We start from the raw sequence: 21,451 nt of genomic DNA, 5'->3' as shown, positions 1-21,451 counted from the left end.
CAGGTTTTTCAGTAGTTAAGCCTTTGGAGCGCACATGGGAACTACAGAGGCACTGTAATCCAGCCGTTAGGCCACATCTCTGAATAAATTCCCTAAAAATTGCCACCAAACCTGCCCAAAATCAGTAAAAAATTAATAAATAACCCCCCGCATATCCCATACACCCAGATCCAGAAACCCTCACTGTGCAACACAACTCTGAAAAGTCCTCTTAAATAAAAACCAAACAGCTTTTCTTTATGCCTCGGCTGGCATCCAGCACCGGTGATGTTTCAAGGCCGAGTCCCCGCAGCCCCTGGGGAGGGACGGCACAGCCGGTCCCAAACGCATCCCACCCCCCCGCACAGACCCCGCCGCGCAGCGCGTGGATTCTCCCCACCGAAATACAGCCCGCCTACAGCACTTAGTAACCACACCACGACCAAGGCCAGCAGAGAACGTTCCATACTTTATTTTTACCGTTCCATTTACGATAGTACAATAAAATATGTTAACTAAATAAAAAAATCTAGCCCCAATTCCACGGTGTCAAGTGCTCCACTCCCAACCACGAGTGACCGTTAAAAAGTCAAGGAAGCGTTACTCCAGGCTGACAGCAGCATTACCTTCAGGAGGACTTGTGTCACCGAGGACGCCGCCAGGAGCAGCCCATTTCACGCCGTCCCACGGCTCCAGGGTGGTTCCCTCGACATCAGGTTTAGTTCATCTCCCACGGCAGCTTATAGGGAGCCGAGGGAAACAGGGTGGGCAGGGAAGCGTGTGATTCCATTTCCATTTTCACAAAAGACAAAACTTTGCGGTAAGACATTTTGCCAGGATGGCAAACCCCCGGTGTGGAAACACAGCCAGAGCAGCACGGCGACCGGAGGAAGAGGATGGGGTAAGTGCAACGAAGGCCAGAGGGAGTCACTTCTCTTTTGGCATCCTCAGGGCAGACGGGTGGGGTGAGGAAACGATTCCGCAGCAGAACAGGCGTCACAGAATACCTTGGCTACAGGATCAGCCAGAATGTGTCTTAAGCTTGACTGAGATCTATGTTTGCCTTTACAAATTCTGAAGAATATTTAAAATCTCCTCTTCCTTCCCCTTCTGCCTCACTTTTTGAAAGCACAGAAGTTTGCTTTTACTGAAATTTAAGGCTATTATGAAAAAATGAAGTGTAGGGCTTCTCTTTCCAAACTAAGTATAAAAGTCAATCCACTCTGGAAGGTCTTGGATAACTCTAAATACAACCATCCGTTTTCCAAAACAAAACAACTCATATTTATATTTGGAAGACAAGAATTTTTTTACTGCAAAAGTTTGTCTTGGTTCACATACTTTTGTCCTAGAAACCAAACACTCTGATACCTCACAGCGGTAACTCCTGGTAACTCACACCCTTTGCTGAATCCAGATGCACTGGAGGGAGAGGCTCATCATCACTCTCTCTGCCTCCAAGTACCAGATTATCAAAAAAATCTACTATGGTACATCTTAAAGTTACTCCAGCTGGCTTTGAGACAGGCTGAGTGTGTACTCGCAACAAGCACATCTCAAGAAGCAGCAGTTTCCGGGCAGGAGTCCTGGGAAGACGATGTCTGCCTATAGCCTTAGTGTTCTTGCCCAAGAGAGAAAAATAGGAAGGAGCAGCAGAAACGGACATAGTCCTAGCCATGACCACAGCCCCCAGCTCTCTTCATGGCCAAAAGGATATCTGCTTATTATACATGCACCTGTGAAAGTTCAATGCATTAGAGGACTTCTTTTGAGAGGGTGAAGATCCTCTCCATCACAGCAAAGTGGATGCTTTTGCATCCTCTGAATTAGGCAACAGTGTTGCTGGTGGTTTAAGAGCCAACTGAATCTGGTCCTGAAGCAGCACCATGCAAGGTACGGCTTCACAAAAATGGCTACAACTAACTCTTCTTCCTCCTCACCTTAAAGTGCTGGGAAAATGCAGCATGACCAGACTTAGTAGCCTAGGAAAAAATATCCACGGTCCTACCAAACATACCATTTCCTAACATGATAGACAAGCTTCCTAGGAGTTTAGACCTTAAAATCCTCCACAGATGCTGAGGAGAGAGTTGCATATGGAAAAAATACAACCTTGAAGAAACTGGCTAACAGTACAAAATATGGCAACTCAAATCCTGGTATGGTCAAAAGGCATTTTTAGAATAAAAGTGACCTTTTCTAATGCAGGGCTATCACTTCATTTATCCAATGGCATTTTTCTCTAAAGAAATGCTCCTCCAAGTACAAACATCAAAGGTAATACTTAAATAATAGTATTTTAGGTATTATTTAAGGTTTTTAATTTACTAGAAGTTAACATTTTTTTTTACACACATTTCCTATTTTTATCTTAAAACAGTCACATATGGATAAAGACTCTATACCCAAGGGCCATTTCTAAACATCCTCAGTCTCACTCACTTGAGACGAAGGAGCTTTTCTTCCCCCACAGAAACCAGCTCCTTACCAGTCAACACTTCACCAGCCACTGTGTATATGACTGACCCACCGACCAGAAGCATCAGCGAAAAAGCAACTCCCACTGTAGGTACGTTATCTACGGGCTCTGACCAACAACTGCAAAGTCGGCTGCACCTGCTGACAGTTACTATCTCCTGCAAAAGCTTATTTTTCACCTAACAGAGAAGGCTAAACATGGCACATATCTGACTGCGAGAATCAGTCGTAATCCTCAGTCGCATGGCATTGCTAAAATAAAGTTGTGTCACTTTGTAACATATTATAAAAACTCACTGACTGCCTTAACAGACTAGAAATAATCACTGCAATTTTCCATTAAATATAGCATCATGAATTCAGTGAAATCAGAAAAAAAGTACAAAAAAACCTTTGAAAGTAGCTCCTTAGTTATACCTTACTTGAACTGAACCCTTGGTATACGAGCAGCATGAGTAATCTCATTTCATTTCCCACCATAACTCAAGACGGAACACAACCAATAAAAAATAAGAATAATCTATAAAAACCACAGTACATCAGAAATCCATGTAAAAAACATATGTCTGTATCAAGGAGCTCAGTAACAACTTAAAGCACCACTCAAAATTAAGTACCATACATGTTACAGTACATGCCATTTATTATGACAATTTAAGGCTAAAATAGGTACGACTCCCTTATATTTAAGCTTTCTTATACTTATAAATGCATACAAACATTAAGTAGATACAAATGTGTAGGGTTTTTTTTATTGCTCTGAACTGTCTACTACAATATTTGACTTTCACAGATGTCATCTCAGTTTGCCTTTTTCAATCAAGCTGAAGTCCTACAATTGCAACTTACGGAACTTACATGATTATAGACCTTCTTTGATTTGAGCTGTAAATAAATGCAAAGACACATCAGACAAAATTGCCCATCACTGCAAACTTTGTAATTTAGTTAACTAAACATATGTCCATAAGATACATAACAATTCACCACAAAGATTACTTCTGTAATTCTTCAGGAAGGATTTTCTTTTCAAAATAATAGGTCTAACCAAGCGGCAAACATGACAACCAGCAAGAAATGATTGACTAGTACCAGTCTAACAGACTGGGCTTAAAAAAAAAACCAAAAGGCTGAATACGTGCTCCAAAACAAAGAGCAAACTTTTCTTCTTGCTCATAGAGCAATTATGTTTCCTAATTATGTAGGGCAATGCCTCATTCTGCCAGTGCCAAATTCTTTGACTGCAGCTTGTCCATTTCTTGACCAATATTTCCTTCAACGGTATCACACTGGGCAAGAAAAACCTGAGAATAAGAAACAAACAAATGTTATTCGGGATGCAACTACAGCAACTGTAGATCCTTCTTAAGAACAGGAACTGAAGTTTCCATCATGAATTTGAAGCCAACTCAACAATCGCTTTCCAGTTCAGTTTTAGTAATAGCTTTTTCACAATTTTGTTTACCCAGAATCCAACAGAAGCATGGTATCTGATAAGGCAACAAGGTGGTTGCCCATCCTCACCAGTCCTGCAGCTGAAGTTCTTTGAGTTGATCCGAAGTTCATAAAGAACAACAAGGATCATGAAGGTTCTGACAAGTTAGTGCTTCAGTTTGTAACATGACTTTTAAACTCCTCTCTAAAACACATACTTCTGTAGCTGAGGGTGGGAGCAACAATCCTATTCAGTGAAATCTAGAACAAGCTTTCATTACACCACAGCCTCTTCTATTTCTCAGGACTACAGGGCAGCATGAACCCCACCTTAATGAGTAATTAGCTGGTGTGCCTCAAAAGACAGAAGGCTCCTTTCCAAAAAGGGCAGTCCAAAGCGCCTTAAGCTTTCTTAGAACCTGCCCGCAAGTGCTCACAAGTATAGCAACCTGCACACAGCAATTAAGAGCCAGCAGCCGCTTGTCACTTTGCTTGTGTTGTACACAGCACAATGTGCCAGCACTTTAAGCCAATAAATTCTTTCAGGCCAATTGCAATATACGTGAGTACACCGTAGTTTCTGAGCAGACTCTCCCGCTATCTATACACGCCTTCCACTCAGTTTTGCTATGTCTGCACTAGACTTTAATAGTCAAACCAGATATTTAATGTTATTTACATTAAAATGACATTAAGAAACTTCTTTCCCTCTAGAGCAGCAGACTGTTGTGCCAGGTGAATGCTTCTCAACCATCACACAGTTTTCAATTGTTTGTCTTGAACCAATCCCTTGAGCCAGCATCAACTCACTTCTGTAAGGACTTGAGGGATGAAAAAGTTATGGTGTAACAACTGCAGTTGCTGGCTGCAGGTGTTTTATACGTCTCCCCATTCTGGAAGATATGCAATTGCCAGCATCAGAAGGTAATTAATAGCTCCTTCTTGCTTTCACGAATACTTAAGAGCATAACTTGTCATCATTTTCTTGCTCTGGAGAAACAAATTGTTGTTGAATGCTCTGTCCTGAAACCCCTTAGATTATTCTGCAGTCCTCAAAGGGTTTATAACCTACAGTCGCAGAACACTCTGCCTATAAAAGCACAACAATAATTCTGATCTCCACTCAACAAACTCTGTTTTATGCTTTAACAGCAGTTCCTATACAAAGCACCACTTATTTCTGCAACAACTTCACCCACGAGTGGAGCTCCAGTAGCTTGCCACGAGAGTGATAGCTATACCTCTGTTACAAATTTTTGCTGCTTTGGTTAAGCGCATGGAATGAAAGGCATGTTCAGAGCGTGTAACACAGCTACACCAGCAACCAAAGGGTTTTGTCCCTGAAGTTATAGCAATTCTACTATGAGGTAACTACTTGATAAGGCTTCCTCTAAAACAGATAGCTATTTTAAAAAATTTGGGAAACATTTATAGAAAGTATTTAATAAGTTTACAATAAAAGACAAAACATTTCAACTCCATATATGAATGCAATGTACTTTCACAAATAATTTTCAGAAGTCTAACCTGTAACTGAAGCACAATAAATACATCTACCATAACACAAATAAAAGCAGTAATATGAGCAGCATTACCACTCACTTATGGAAGTTTGGCTTTTGGGGAAGGCAGAATGATGAATTCCAGTATTTAGTAATAAACCTTCAGTTCAAGGTCTCTAAGGAAGCAGTGCCTAGGAATTTTTAAGTGTCATACAATGGCAAAGCATTTAAAAAACCCACCCCTAGTAAAGCTGTTTCTCTGTACAGATTTTAAAGACTCTTCATAGAAAGCTGGTACACTGCAATAGAATCTAAATTTTCCAAAGAAAGAAGAGGTCCAAAGACCTCTAGCAAGGTCCAGCAGGAGTTACAGTTGACTGCTTCTTTGTGCCCAGACCTCATTCATTATTCCAGCCCACCAAGATATGGGAAAGCAGGAATCACCCTGTTTTCCTTTCAAGTTATCAGAATTACTTTATATCAGGCAGCCACAAGGCCAAGCAGTAATGTAAATTACAAACATTATCTGAAAACAGCATGAACTATGAAAACCTCTGTTTTCGTGTAATGCTTTATAAAGCTATTAAATACCTCTTAAAGGGAGGTCCTATGAAATACCAACTTAAGAACAAGCACTGAAAAAAAATCTAAGCTCTAAAAATCTCTTTTTCACAAACTCTTGTTACTCAAGTATCCAACATTAGTGGAAAACAAAAAAATAAAAATACTTACCTGAACCCTTTTCACCAACCCCTTCTTTTTCAGTTTGCAATCACTGAAATTCTCTGGCAGATTCTGCAGTAAAATAAACAAACAAGTTGATGCAGCTTAATCTTGAAATTAGTATATTAAACTTACAGCAAAAACCAAATGTATAAAAGAATGCTCTTAGCAGGCATCCTGAAAATGCCATGCCTGCTCAGAAAGGTTGGTTACACAAGAAAGAATTTAAAAGAAAAAGTCATAAGTTCAGTAAGTCTGGAATACAGCAAGGTAATTACAAAGCACTGAGCTGGCAAATTTACTGTGTGTCTTCCAGTAACATACAGCAACAACTGCATATACTGCTTTTGTCTGCTGTGGCATATGTTAACTGTTCTGCTAAGATTCAACTTCAGATCTTTTCAGAGACTGTAAGATGAATTAATTTCTTACAAACACATTAACTCAATCATTCGCCATCATTAGAACATATCACCAGTAACGCAGGCATTGCCAGTCTGTTTAAGCTGTACGTCTGATCTTCTCTGCAATCTACTCACAGAACGAAACAGATGCGAAGTGTTACATGCTGACAGCTTTTAATTTAATTCAAACTGCATCATTTTCCATACTCCTACCACCCAATATATTCGTGTATGTCATCTTAGCAAATGTTATATGCTTTGTCCTTTTGGAGCAGTGTGAAATTGGGGTGTTGGTGGGGAATGGTGCTCAGGCTTATGATGTTTTTTTGAAACAGGTACAACAGATGATTGTCATCATACAAAGTTTATGTGAACATTCTTAGAAACATTATGCTCTCACTGTTGAAAACGTAAAAATCTTGAAGTTTCTCATAGTATACTTTTTATTTTCCACCCTAACTCCATACCAAGAATAGAGGTTTCTCTGTACTACTCTGTTTTATTTCAGCTAAAATGCAGACCCCTCTGGAAGGTTTAGATACATATTCTTTGATAACAATTAAAAAAAAAAAAAAAAAAGTTGCTTTCTTTTAGTGTCCAGCCAAACATACATGGTCTTAAATACAGGAGTTAAAAATACACAAGACTCCACACTGAAAAACAGTCTGTCATGGGAAGTGAAACTACAGGCTTCCAGGAAGATTCCAGTAGATTCCAGGAAGTTCAGGGATCACACTGCTCCAGTATTTGTGCAGTAATTAGCACACTGCAAGTGATACCAGACAAAGAAATAATAATTAACAGGCTTAGCACGTGTTCCTAGCACTCTGGGTGAGGAGAAAATGGGCACACAACCGAGCAAGCTGGGACACATTCTTACATTTTACCTCCACGTTAATTTCTGGTTTAAAATACCTCTCATTCTTTCTATGCTCAGATGAAAAATGAATGCATAATGCTGCTTCTCATCTCCTAGGAAAGTATGAAACTTGGAAACAACTACATTAACCTTTTCCCAGGATCAGTTGGGGTTTTTTTTCGTTTATTTTGTTAGTTTGCTTTTGGAAGATGAGTAGGAGAAAGAATCTTCTGTTCCTGTAGTTCCAGTTTCCATTTCTGTTACTCCAGTACCAGTTTTCCCAAACAGCAGCGCTGTTAAACTGTATAAAACTCATAACAACTTTTAGCACTTCCCTTCAAGATCAGAAAAGGTATCTCCCTTGCAGAGAGCTTTTCTGTCAGACCGCACCCCCTGAAAGAGAACCAGAAACTGGACTTACTTCTTTCAGGTGGAAAAATGACCATCAGTATCAGAGGCACAAGAGTATGCGGATTAAGGAAGATACCCTTCCAAATGCAAACTGGTGCAGTGTTATTTTACAAACATAAATAGCTAAAAACTAAAAGTTATGTTGGTTTTTTGTTTGTCTGTTTTTTTTAAATGGATTTAATCCTCTTAATACCAAAACAACTCTTCAGTTTGTTCTAAGATACATTCCATCACCTATCTATCTTTTCCAACTCCTCTTATTTTGTGAAAAAAAGGAGGAGAAGTAGCTTTGAAAGTACCAGGTTAACTACAGGAATCTGTCATGCACAATGTGCTCCTACAGGAGCCTGTTCTACACTTGTCAGTTTCTTCATTTATGTAATGTCACCTTACATCCTTGGATTTATAGCACAAGATAGGTTCATAAGCTGTTACTACATTCTCAACAACAGTCTGTCTAAAGTGAAAACTCCTTTTTAAAAGTTGCACACGTCCATTTTCCAAAGCACAGCTTTTTTTCAGTTGTTCATTCTGGAATCCACTTTGTTCTTACAAAGTGTATTTTCTGGTACTGTGAACTGCAATAAGCCCTCGCTCACTGTAGCATGCTAAACCCACGTCTCTCCTCCCAGTAGGAGGAGACACTGTGGAAAGACTGTATTACGTGCTCTTCTTTCAGAAACTGAATGCTCCAAAGACATTACAAAACAATTGAGAAGTTAGTTTAAAGCTGTGGATAAATCCTCTTCAAACACCAGTTCTAGCTCACAAATAAAAAAGGCGGCCTTTGGAGTATTTGTAGCTGTCACATGGGCAAAAAAGTTTTAAAAGGTATTATAAAGTTATATGAAGTATTCTAAGGGATCTTAGACACAGGATCCTGCAACCACACAAGAAAACGTTACCAATTTTCCCTTGGTTTTGAGTAACACAATTCACTCTTTAAAATTAACAAAATACAACAAGAAACACTTAACATAAAGAGAGTATCTGATGCGTACTATTTTGACTCCATATATGTAATAGCCTGAAAGAACAAAGATGGGTTAGGCCTAATTATTAATGGCTGACTCTTATCAGAAAATGAAGATGCTATCTCATTGTCACAGAAATTCTTCTATGCCTTGAAGTTTTCCATGACTTGGAATTTCTTAATAATCAAATTAAAAGTGAAATTATGCACTAGCTCAGTTACTCTGCCTATCTCCCTTTGCTGAGTACGTATTTCAGGCTGAAAGAAATTCTGGCCTATGCAAGTATTCCTACCAATCTGAAATAGCAGATAGACCTAAGTTAACTTTCAACAGCAGATAGGGAACTCCAGCTGAGCTTCCCACACAAAGTCTGTTTCTAAAACTGATTTTGGTAACTGGAGGAAACATTGAAATCTGAGTGTAGAGAAAATATTCAGACTGTATCTATTTAATGACAGCATTTTTCAAAACTGCTGTTTTTAATTACATTTGTGCATAAAAACACCTATGTATGCTTGCACACTGTCATAGCTTTTTCCTTTTTTTTAAAATCACACCTTGTAATCCCCCTGGGAGAAGCATGGAATTGGAAGGCCTAAATTGGAAGACCAAGCTGCTTAAAAGGTGTTTTGCGATCAAATTAGTAAAGTTTACAAATCTTAACATCAAATTAAATCTCACAGTCTCTCTGTTTTACCTTAGTCAGCTTTATGTCTCCTCTCCAGGAATACGTTGTCCAACTATTCAGGGTTTAACAGGTGAAGCTGGCAATAAACCTTAAGTCACAATAACATTTCAATATTTAATTAAAATCCATTTTAATTAAAGAAGGAGTAGCTTAAGCCTAAGCAGTGCATATGCAAAACTCTTGCCAAATCTACATTTTGGTGCTACCATTGCTTGCAGAGCAGTAGCCTGGATTAGCATTTGGCTTTCCACTGCACAACATATTCTAACTTTCATAGCAGGTGTCCTCTTCGCATTGTGCTGTCTCTGTGACAGAACCCTGCTCAAGTCTCAGTTCTTGGTCTGTATCGTCTTAAAACTTTCAAAAGTGATGCAGTGCTATCTTCACCCCAGCAGCTTTTGTAGAACTCCTGGGCACAGGTTCTTTATCCTCCCCCCATCCATCCAGAAGCAGAGCCTGATACCAGTGGCTATCTCCCACCCCACACCCCCGAATTCAGAGTTGCTTAACCACATCTCTTCAAGAGTTCTCACCCTGCAGATACACTGACACGATGCAGTGCTGATACACACATTACATCCTCGAAGACTCATCTTTTGTACTCACCACACTCATGCTTTACAAAAGAAATCCTTAAAACCAAACACCATTTACACAATAATAAATTAATGCGTGTGCATTTTCCTGCCTCTTGATCTTCTCTATTCTTGAGTGTTCTTTTAACTATGAACCCAGCATCCTTCCCTCCTGAGCGCTGCTTCTTACCAAATAGAAACGATAAGAGAGTCTGTTTCTCCTCTCCCAACTGATCTCCCAATAAAACCACCTCCCTTTGCCTGTTTTAAGAATGATGTCACTTTGGTTCTGATTAGATAGTCATAAATAATAAATTTGACTAGCATACTAGCATTTGTTTTGTTTATTAATTGACTACACTGCTATAAGTGGATTCAGGCAGCAGATTTTTACCTACTGGGTCTAAGGTTTGGGAAATAAGAAGTAACCAAAGAGAACAAAAATTTTGTGGCAGCAATGAGCTTAAAAATCATTATTAGAAGCACTTCCAAAACAAACAGAACTTGAGCAGAGCTGTAGGTGATGCTCTGTGCCAATCTCCTACACTAGCAGTCACTAGGAGAAATAGCTAGAAACATTTTTGGTTTGTTATCAAATGGCTTAAAAAAAATAAAAATCACTCTGTTACACATGGCACCAATGCTAATCAGTTGCAAACAAGGATTTTTTTCTGACATCCCATCCATCTAACAAGAAGCTTTCTCCTTACTTTTTTAAAAAATCCAAAACAACATACAGTATTTTAGTGTCTAGTTTTTATTGACTACCAGCCCTGCACTTTTTTTAACTTACTGTTAAATACATTGGTTAAATTCGATACGCAAATTATGTTGACACTGAATCTTTTTCATCTAAGTAGACATCTGAGCACCTTCTTTAAGAGCAGCTATTAGATGGCAGCATTTGTCAACGGGTTTTCTGAATGAAGAAGTGGTAACTAAGTGCTCTACCCTCGCTGAGGGATGATAGTATTTTCATGCTCCTTGTGCTTTAGAAAAGATTTCCCCCAAAGCTTTGGTTTTACATTTATGATTCACGCTAAGAGGTTGAAGAATTATAGTAAGAAATGTTTATCAAATGTTTATTTCTCCAGACAAATTCAAAGGTTTACTAGTAAGTTCTCATCTTATTGCAAGGGGCAAAACCTCCCAGAAGCCTGGGAAATGTTTGTTACAGGCGCTATGATTTTTTTTTTTTCAGAATATTTTTTTCTTTTAATCCTTAACACGTTAATTTGGTATTGATTTACCAGATGACAAGTACAGCAGGGACAAGGAGACAGTGAAAAAAAGCTTCATCAGAACAGTACAGTAATTAAAGTAAGTTTTACAGAAGAATTATAATCTAAAAAAATCCTCAAGAAAGGAGGATTGGCTACCAGAGCATAATTTTGAATCAGTAATGTTATCAATGTCCTCAATACTGATACATGCAATTTGACAGATTATTTTGTCATGCATTTATGTAAACAGAATCAGTGACTGGTATTTCAGAAGAGATAGCTTTTTTTTCCAGTTGTTAGAACAATCTGTTCTCTGCAATATTGCCTTTTAGATTACAAATCTGCCAATTAATAAGAAATCATCATGAGAACAAAGAAACCTCTCAGATTGCAATACTGGTGACAGACTTCATGTAAATTAGAGCAGGCTTTCAAGAAGTACATAGTGTCATGACTGTGGATTTAAATTTTCCTACCGATCTCAGAAAATCTTTCATTTTTTCTTGAAAAAGCCTTTCAGTTATTTAAAAGACTATGCCAATTGATCAAGTTAAAGATTTTCTGCGTTCTACTCACTGAGATTTGTAATAAGTAGCGTAGTTCAGGTTCACTCCTGGACCAAATGCTTGAACTGCTGAAATAAATGCCATTTCCGGTGATGCACATACATAAACCCTCAACTGTTGAACATGACTCAATTTGCATCCCTCCTGAAGAAAACTTCAAAGATCTGTGCCTTACAGGAATGTCTGACTCTGTCATAGCATTCAAAAAATTTGTTAAGGTGTTCATAAGATCCCTCCACCCATCCTGCTGTGGAAGCAGTAGCTATTCAAACACATATAATGTTAAAAAGTTTTAAGTTACAGCTGCTCTACCCAAAAGCATCCCTTCAAGACTTTCCTTTCACACCTCTGGTAGTGACAACGCTGTATTTTTTCTCCCCCACCAAAATACTGTATGACTACCAACCTACTTCTCTCCTTCTTCAATCACTTCTCTTACATTCATAGTTGTTGAACACATGGAGTCTAGTAAAAAGCAGTATTAGTTCCAAACTCAGCTCCTCTAATTAATAAGCTTGTCTGCTAACAGCAAGAGGGTGACATCCCTAGAACAGATAGAAAACAATATGCAGGCCTCATCACCCTTAGATCTCTATAACCATAAAAATCTCATTTTGTGTAGCATTATAGAATTGTTTAGTTTGGAAAGGACCTTTAAGATCATCAAGTCCATTAACCTAGCACTGCCAAGTCTACCACTAAACCATGTCCTTCAGTACCACATCTATGCATCTTTCAAATACCTCCAAGGATGGTGACTCTACCACTTCCCTAGGCAGCCTGTTCCAATGACTGACAACCCTTTTGGTGAAGAAATTTTTCCTAATATCCAATCTAAACCTCGCCTAGTGCAACTTGAGGCTGTTTCCTCTTGTTCTATCAATCTGTATCAAGCTAGATGTTTTTGATTGGTCCAAACAAGGTATGATAGTCAAGACACTTTAAAGAGCTCTCACAACAATTCTGCCAAAGAAACTGGAACATCTATAGTGTGAGTTTACTGCATGTTTCACTTCTCCAATGCATCCATTCTTCTCTCTTAGTTTAGAAAACAGCTCGCTCAGTCACTTTTATTTTTCCCTTTGTCTTTTTCTAACATGCTGTTGATTGAATCAATAGCACATCTATATGGTCAATAGCATTCAAGAGATTTGTCAGAACTTGCTTTTTACTTTGCTAACAAGAAGAATACTAAATACGGTATAAAACAATTCTGAGATACAGATAAAATACTTTCTGGAAGCTTTACGCTGTTCTACTTTGCATTTCTGTTTACCACTTTTTACTTCAGTGGAACCTATTTATTGTTCATATACACACCTCATTAGCGTTCTGTGTTGCTACCTCTGTATGTTGCACAACTACAGTACAGCTAAGTAATACTTCAGGAAGTTGGTGGCCTGTTTATCTGACCTGGTGTAATACCAGTACACTTAACAGCCACATTTTATGTAAGGATTGCACCCAACTACAAGTATCTAATCTGAAGACTTCACAGAAGTTTGGTTTTCATTACAGAAGCCACACCCACCTTTGTATATTAAAATAAGTAAATATGGACTTTGGTATGTGTAACATAACTTCAATCACTGGTAATAAAAATTCTCACTTGTTTCTTGCTTTTAAAAAAAAGAAGCTCGCCAGTGTCACAGAATCACAGAATGATATGGGGTCAGAAGGAACCTCTGGAGATCATCTAGTCCAACCCCTCTGCCAAAGCAGGTCCACAGGAATGCGTCCAGGCAGGTTTTGAATGTCTCCAGAGACAGACACCACCACCTCTCTGGGCAGCCTGTTCCAGTGCTCTACCACCCTCAAAGTAAAGAAGTTCCTCCACATGTTTAGATGGAACTTCCTATGTTCAAGTTTGTGCCCATTACTTCTTGTCTGTCACTGGGCACCACTGAAAAAAGACTGGACCCATCCTCTTGACACCCACCCTTTAAGTATTTATAGGCATTGATCAATGTCATAGGCTCTTATACAATAAAGTAACAAACAACTATTACAAATACTAAGAGATACTAGTTGTAATTTGGTTTAGCTCTGGCTGCTCCACTTCCACAAGAGACAAAACTGAGGCATGGGGACTCCATTATTTCCTAAATCTAAACATGAAGTCACCAGGTTGTAAGTCTTCTAAAATCTTGCACTAAACCTCAAAGTCCCTTGTCCATTACTATTCAGAGTATTTTGGAGAAGGAGATAGATAATAGCCTGCTTTCTGTTTAAGCCATGCAAACAGTACCAGAATCAAAAGTAAACTCGGGAAATTCAGTTTGGATTAATTAGAAAGCAGTGGAAGGGTTTTTCAAGGCTGCTTGCTGAGTTCCAGAACTGTACACCAGCATGCAATTACTAACTTTTTTCTAAATAGTACTTAGTATCAGAAATTGAAGGGATCAGAAATAAGCTTAAATGCCATCCAATTGAAACAGTTGTCACCTTATTGCTACTTTCATGATAACACATAGTAAATCTGCCACTTCAAAGTGGGAATCAATTATACAAAGTCTGTATGTCTGACAGCATTCAAGAATTGTCAGCAAAATATTTTCCTCTATATGAGGCAGAAAAGGAAAGAGAAATTTTACGACTTTAAAATACATAATATAACTAAAAAAAGTATTTAAGAACCGTTGGCTATAACAAACAGCGATGGCTAGTTTACCATTAAAGGTGCACAATATGAAAGGAGGAAATAAGACAAGGCTCCCCACCGTTCCTAGGACACAACCATATTGTATAGCGTTTGATGATGGCCAATTCAAATACTGCTCTTTGATTTAGTCTGCTGCTGAACTTTTTTCAAAGTGTCCATCAACTCAACTACATTTGGGTCACGAATTATAAGCATTTGCATGGAATCTTTCTGAAACAATCCTGACATAAATGGTCACTGTACAAAGCAGTAAACCCAAAGACATCACTACCACAGAAAAGCTGCATTTTTCCTTCAGAGTAGGATATTATGATCATGATATGCAACGTAATTATATAATGAAGTTTACAGAGAACGGCCAGCAGACAGAGACAGAAAATAAGGAAATACCCTAGTTGCCACAATCTTCTATTTATACCTGTACAAGTCCCTTACTGTCACCTAGCTCTCAGCTAGTACATGATACAGGAATATATATATTATACTCTGAAAATGTGCCGTAAGGTTATGTTCCATTAATGACTGTGAAGCACTTGGATATACCCCAGTACATTCCAAAGAAAGAAATCAGTCCTCAATATACAGGCATCTCAAATAAAACTACTGTCAGTCGCATACGGCTGACCAGAAATTTCTTCAGTCTTCAGGACCCCCTTGTTGCTTTGAGATATAGAATACAAATTATATCTGGGGTTTTTTTTTCAGACGTTTACTGTGACCATGAAGTTTAACATTAAAGTTTGCCAAGACAAACTAAAAGGGTAAAACTTGAGTAAAGGATACCCATTTCATGTAGTCTTAAAAGGCTCTTCTGTAGAATGGGGATGCATACACAGGCATTAATGTCACCATTTAGAAATAGATGCTGCCAAGTAGTCTTTTGGAGACATAGAGGTGGCAAGAGCTGGATATTAAAGAAAAAATGAGCAAACCAATTAACTAATTTTCAAAACCAAAATAATTCTTTTTAGTATTTTAAAATATCAATAAATTACAAGAAAGATATATTCTTAACAGTAAGTTTCTGTTGGGATTTGATCCTCTTCTGCAGTTATTCACTTACAATGGCATCAATCTGTTCCAGGATCTTCATGAACTGCTCTGCAGTTCCTTTTATCCTTTTGTCCAGCTGTTTTAGTGCTTCTGCTTGGAGATTCTTTGCTAAAAATCCCTGAGGAGCAAAAAGAGGGAAGGAAAGAAAAAATTATTCCATACCCTACAGAACACTCAGCTTAGAGAATCTGTCAATCCACTAAAGCAGAAAACATCTTTAACTATTTCTGTAGTTTCAAGTATGACAGAGACTCCAATCTCAACCTGTATTCTATCAATCCTTGAAATGCTAAATGTAAGATCTGCTAGTTTTACTTAAAAGATCAAACAAGCAACAGACATTCTTCTTTGGACTTTCAGAGAACTCTTCATGTTTTTTCAGATCTAAAGAATATAATTTATCTAATATGAAACAATATTTACCTTTTTCCAAACCATGCCATGTCTCTATTTTGCAAACTCTTAAATAGAATTTGAAATTCTGTAAGAATTCTACAGGGCCCTTAAGACAGCTAGGAGGGGCAGCCTATTACTGACTACTCAAAATAGTATTTTTTTTAAATACATATACCTACAAAACTGTTTTGCAAAGATATAAAATGATACAAAACTGGCATACCTTCTGGATACTCGTGAACTCTTTATTAACTTCCTCTAACTTATTAGCTAGTTGGTCCACTGACTTCTCCAAATCTTTTAACTTCTTTAATTCAGCCTCTTCTTCTGGACTATTCTGTGTATGCAAAAGTACAACATTCACAACTATGAAACAAATAGAGACACTATGCAGCTAAGAAGCAGCAACAGTGGTGATACAAACATAAAGGCTTCTGCTGATTCAAAATACATACTACACTGTGGTTATACTTTCCATATACAGTCAAAGCAGCAATGTATATAAACACATTAAATGAAATTAGGAAAAAGGAAAGGAAAAAGGAAAAGTGCAAACTTTTTTTTTTTTTGTTAGCTTACCATCTTTAAAGTACAGGTAGCATTTATATCATGAGATATTACCTCTTCCTCTACTTGGCAAAGCCAGCCACAAGTCATTTCAGCAGAAATAACCCAGCAGACTCAGTACAACCTTTTTTTTTTTTTTACCCAGAAAAATAAGATGAGCAGATAAGGTCATCAGTGCACAGAAGGTTCATGAGCGCTGACAAGCAACAGGTTAGGCAGAAGTCTGTCAATGATGTAAGGCAGAAGTCAGTCAATAATGTAATTTCAGAAACGTACACACTACAGAGTTATTTGCAGTACAACATGAGATTGAATTCAACTCTGAGGGTAGGTATACAAGATTAGGTTTATGCTGTAACCTGTTTCTGTGTTCAGCAGCTGAACCATGAATGAAGATAATTTAAGAAAAAAAGGTCCAAAGGCAACACTTACCCTTTTCCCAATCAACATGACTTTGCAACCATTTTTAACACCAAGTGCTGACAATGGTTGTTCCAATTCTTTCAGAGACTTCCCTAAACGGGAAACGAGAAAGGAAAAAAACAGTTAAAATATAGTTAGTGGCATAAGAACATCTTTTTGAAGACATTCATAGAATAATAGAATCATAAAATCATCTGGGCCGGAAGGCAACTTCAAAGGTCATCTAGTCCGACCCCCCCCGCAGTCAGCGGGGACACCCCCAACTAGACCAGGGCCTCGTCGAGCCTCACCTTGAATGTCTCCAGGGAAGGGGCCTCAACCACCTCCCTTGGCAACCTATTCCAGTGCTCCACCACCCTCATGGTAAAGAACTTATTCCTAATGTCTAATCTAAATCTGCTTTTTTCCAGTTTAAAGCCATTACCCCTTGTTGTGTCATTGCCGGCCTTTGTAAACAGACTGTCTCCAGCCTTCCTGTAGGCCCCCCTCAGGTACTGGAAGGTTGCTATTAGGTCTCCCCGGAGCCTCCTCTTCTCCAGGCTGAACAACCCCAGCTCCCTCAGCCTGTCCTCGTAGCAGAGGTGCTCCAACCCCCTGATCATTTTCATGGCCCTCCTCTGGACCATGACCACTATCAGGTCCATGTCCTTCTTATATTGAGGGCTCCAGACCTGCACACAGTACTCCAGGTGAGGTCTCACCAGAGCAGTGTAAAGTGGCAGAATCACTTCTCTGGATCTGCTGGCAACACATCTCTTGATGCAGCCCAGGATGCGATTGGCCTTCTGGGCTGCAAGCGCACACTGCCAGCTCATGTCCAGCTTTTCATCCATCAGCACCCCCAAGTCCCTTTCCTCAGGGCTGCTTTCTAACACCTCATCCCCTAGTCTGTATTGATAGCGAATACATTCAAAACATGGACATCTGAAAGTGATGAAGATTAAAGGTATCATCTGTAAGAAACTGACAGATTTCTAAGTTACCTTTGTATATCAGTTTCTGAAAAGGAACTGGAACTCCAGTGACTTGTTCAATAAGTACAGCCATGTCTTGCAGTGTAGGTTCACCATCTTCCTGTTGAGAAGCAACCTGAATACTGTGTTTTTCGTTACCTAACAAAAAACAGAGTAACAGTAATACTCATTGTTACCTAGAACATATTACAAAGAATACATTTCTAATATTTATTACCATTAATGCAGAAAGTCCTCAAATCATCGATTCTCATGTAGAATCATAATTTTCAATCAAAGGATTCTATTGCATTTCCTTCCTCTTGGAGTGATTTACCTAAGCTGAAAATTCTGTTTTACGTTCTAGTAACCTACAGAGTTTGATCAGGCATAACGCTCCTGATAAATATTATTCCCCACCTCTTTTTAAGAGTGCAGATGGTGTCCTGACATCCCACAAACTAAAGCATGAAAGCCCACACCTTCCTGATGTATTCCATGTCCTACTTGTTGGAACTTTTAATGGCATGAGTCTAGGGGAATCTGAGACAATTTATCACTTCCTTTGCTCCCTACTCCTCATACATGAGAAGCAAGTGAGCAATGTTCACCCTGTCTCCCCTCCACCAGCGATCGGAGAGAATTCTCATAGTCCAAAAGTTATTTCTTCCCCTAATACTGCTGAAATGCAGCCTTAACTACTTTGAGAAAACTCAGCCTATATGTCACCTTCCACTTATGGAGCATCCTATTCAGACTCCCTAAGATTACTTGCATGCAAACAGCAGGAAGTTCTTAGAAAAAAAGGAGTATGTCTGTTAATCTCTGCTTTGCAATAGACCCTTTCTATAACCCCCTGCGCCCCACACACTTAAGGCCTGTCAATCTGAAAGCATCCACAGGAATCAGCCACCACTGGCTGCAAGGGAAAGCAAGACAGGCATTTTTTACTTTGCAGAACAAAAGAACTCCTTAATAAATACCAGAAAAAAACCTATTCTTACGCCATTAATTTAAAGTGCACATATCTTTTATGAAGAAGAGTGCTGGAAACATTGATTTTAAAATGTTCCAGCCTCCCAGCCTCACATGACAACTGACACTGTGGCCTCAAAAACTTGCAAGCTCCAACATTTCTTAATTCCGAATGGTTTTAAACTCAAAATCACACCTTACAAACTCTCCCTCAAGCGTTTTCCACGAACAGACCTTCTTCCCAATTTTTTGGGGAAAAAAACAAAAACAAAAAAACCCAAAAATTTAGGTCCTGACCTCAATATATTTCAAAATGCTGTTCCGATACATACAACTGCTTTGTGTAAGGGCTGTGCCCATCAGCAGTTGAGAGAAAACAAACAAACAAACAGCAAATGGGGAAGAGGACAGCTGAAGTTAGCCTAGCAATAGAAACACAGTTTTAATTACAGACTATGAGTACCACTTTGGGCAGATTGTAACAAAAATTTTACTGTAAATTCACAGCAGAGTGAAATCATCATGAAAAATACCTCATGGGTTAGAACTGCTATTATAGCTTATCAGTTGGCTTCAGTAAATGACAATACTAATGTAAAGTAACCACTAGTGCAAAATTCCAAAGTTGTTTGTTTTTTTTTTTAAACAGCCTAACTACATTTTAAAAATAGGACAATTCAGTATCTTGCAGACTGTCAAGTGAAACGTGGGTCTACTAACACACTCCTTCTTAACTCTTATTTCCATCTTTCCCCACTTTCACTCATGCATGCATAACTTTAATAACAATGTTTGTGCTAAGCAGTAAACCAGCACCTGACAGCCACAGGTATAAATCAGACAGCTGAAGTCCCAGATGAAGGATGCCTTCTATTTGCTATATATTAATGACAAAGTAATTACTAGAGAAGAAAACAACTGGAAAGATAAAAACATTCTCAGGTAGGACAACTGTCAGTAAGCATCAAGATGCTGGAATTATAAATATGTTAATATTGTTAAGTTATTGTCATCTTTGCAAATGAAAACCCCTCAGGTCAAATGGAACTCTCCGAGGGCATCAATAAGCACATGAATCATGAAGATTCAAACAGATTATTCCACAAAGTTAGTCACCAAAGGCTCTTATGTAAAACTGCCAGGTGAGAAAGGAAACATTTTCACAAAAGAATGTAAGTTTGAAAACACAAATGAGCAAGCAGAAATAAACAATAAGGTCTAAAGGTGGATAGACTGTCACCACCATAGTGCAAAAGGAACAGGAACAGAATTTATTATTCAATAATTAAAAAAAAAATAATCTATAAACCCCAAAGTTTTGTTAACAAAAATCAGCTGAGGAATACCTTGCTGATTTCATACCTTACTGTCCTCCTTATTCCTCCTACTTCCTCAACCTATATCCACTTCAAAATTTAACCATGGTATTTCCCATCTTATTTTTAAGAACTGTGGAGCCCAGGCTATTCTTACTTCTTTGCGGTAACTTTTTATATTTATTTGCGGACTTAACCACATCCTCCCTTCCAGCACGTTCTCCTTCCTCCTATTTCTCTTCCCAAGGGAAAAAAGCTTAATCATGCCGGCTGGCCTTCGAGTAACCCATTTCATCAGGTCAGCACCCAACTGCTATACTGATGAGACCGCAACCTTCTGTTGCAATCTTGTGAATGTTCATGCTTATTGAACAACCCAGACGGAAGCTCATCGGGTAGAACCTGCTTTTAACATACAGCGCTGACTTCAGTGATACATTTCATTTAAATGAAGATTGCTATCCAAAAAGTGACCTCTGCTCAGTGCTCTCTGGCAAGGACAGCCTTGTCACCTGCTCCCACCGTCATCCTTACAGCAGATCTACCCCCGTGAGGCAAGTTCGATCATCTTGTTGATATGGAAAAAGCTAATTATTTTTTTTTAACCCTTCTACTGGATCAGCTTAAGGGAGACAGTGGGGAGATGTGGCCAGTAGAGGCGCGGAACCTTACGGCAGGAGGCAGTCCCGAGGCCAGGCTAAGCGGAGGGCGAGTCGAGCCCTCCGAGAGGCCGAGACAGGCCCGACCGCTGGCCCAACGAGGCCGGGGACGCTGCCGCCATCCAGCCGACGGCCGCGGCCCCGCCATTTTCCGTCCCCTCGAGGCTTTGCGGAGCTACAGCCGCAGCCGCTCGGGCGCCCAAAGGCAGTCACGCAGCCCCCGCAACGCTCTGGGCCGCCGCCGCCGGGCGCCTTTCCCCCCTCAACCCTACCGTCAGGGGCAGACGTGGGCCCGCCCCGCCGGGATACCGTTACCGGCCATGGGGCGCGGGGGCGGCAGGGGAAGGGCGGCCGCGCGGCCCGACCCGCACGGTCCCGGCGGTGAGAGGCGCCGGGGGAGACGCCGCAGGCCGCGCTCGGCTCGGCTGGAGGTGGGACCCCCCCCCGCTCGGGCGGCTCTTACTGTAAGTGACGGTGACGGTAACGGGGGCTCCGGGCGCCGCCATCTCACCCCGCCGCAGGGAAACCTTCCTGCGGGCGCCTCGCGGGGCGCGCCGGTAGGGCGTCACTTCCGCCTCTCTGGCGGGCAGGAGAGGGGCGTAGGGGGAAGTGACGTTGGCGGGCGGGAGGG

At 39.8% G+C, this 21,451-nt stretch overlaps 1 protein-coding gene across 1 annotated transcript; it reads right to left on the bottom strand.

The window, feature by feature from the left end:
* Positions 1 to 426: 426 nt before the first annotated feature.
* Positions 427 to 21,395, bottom strand: BAG1 (BAG cochaperone 1). Its single transcript, XM_074146183.1, has 7 exons — positions 21,284 to 21,395; positions 17,901 to 18,029; positions 16,927 to 17,009; positions 16,151 to 16,264; positions 15,542 to 15,649; positions 6,126 to 6,188; positions 427 to 3,761 (listed from the first exon to the last, which is right to left on the bottom strand). The coding sequence occupies exons 1-7, from the start codon at positions 21,324 to 21,326 to the stop codon at positions 3,672 to 3,674; spliced, it is 630 nt and encodes a 209-aa protein (XP_074002284.1). The 5' UTR covers positions 21,327 to 21,395; the 3' UTR covers positions 427 to 3,671.
* Positions 21,396 to 21,451: the final 56 nt, after the last annotated feature.

This window comes from Numenius arquata, chromosome 4 (genome assembly GCF_964106895.1).
Source record: "Numenius arquata chromosome 4, bNumArq3.hap1.1, whole genome shotgun sequence".
NCBI classification, from domain to species: Eukaryota; Metazoa; Chordata; class Aves; order Charadriiformes; family Scolopacidae; genus Numenius; species Numenius arquata.
Note: the sequence above shows the minus strand (reverse complement) of the source record. Positions and strands in the feature narration are given on the sequence as shown.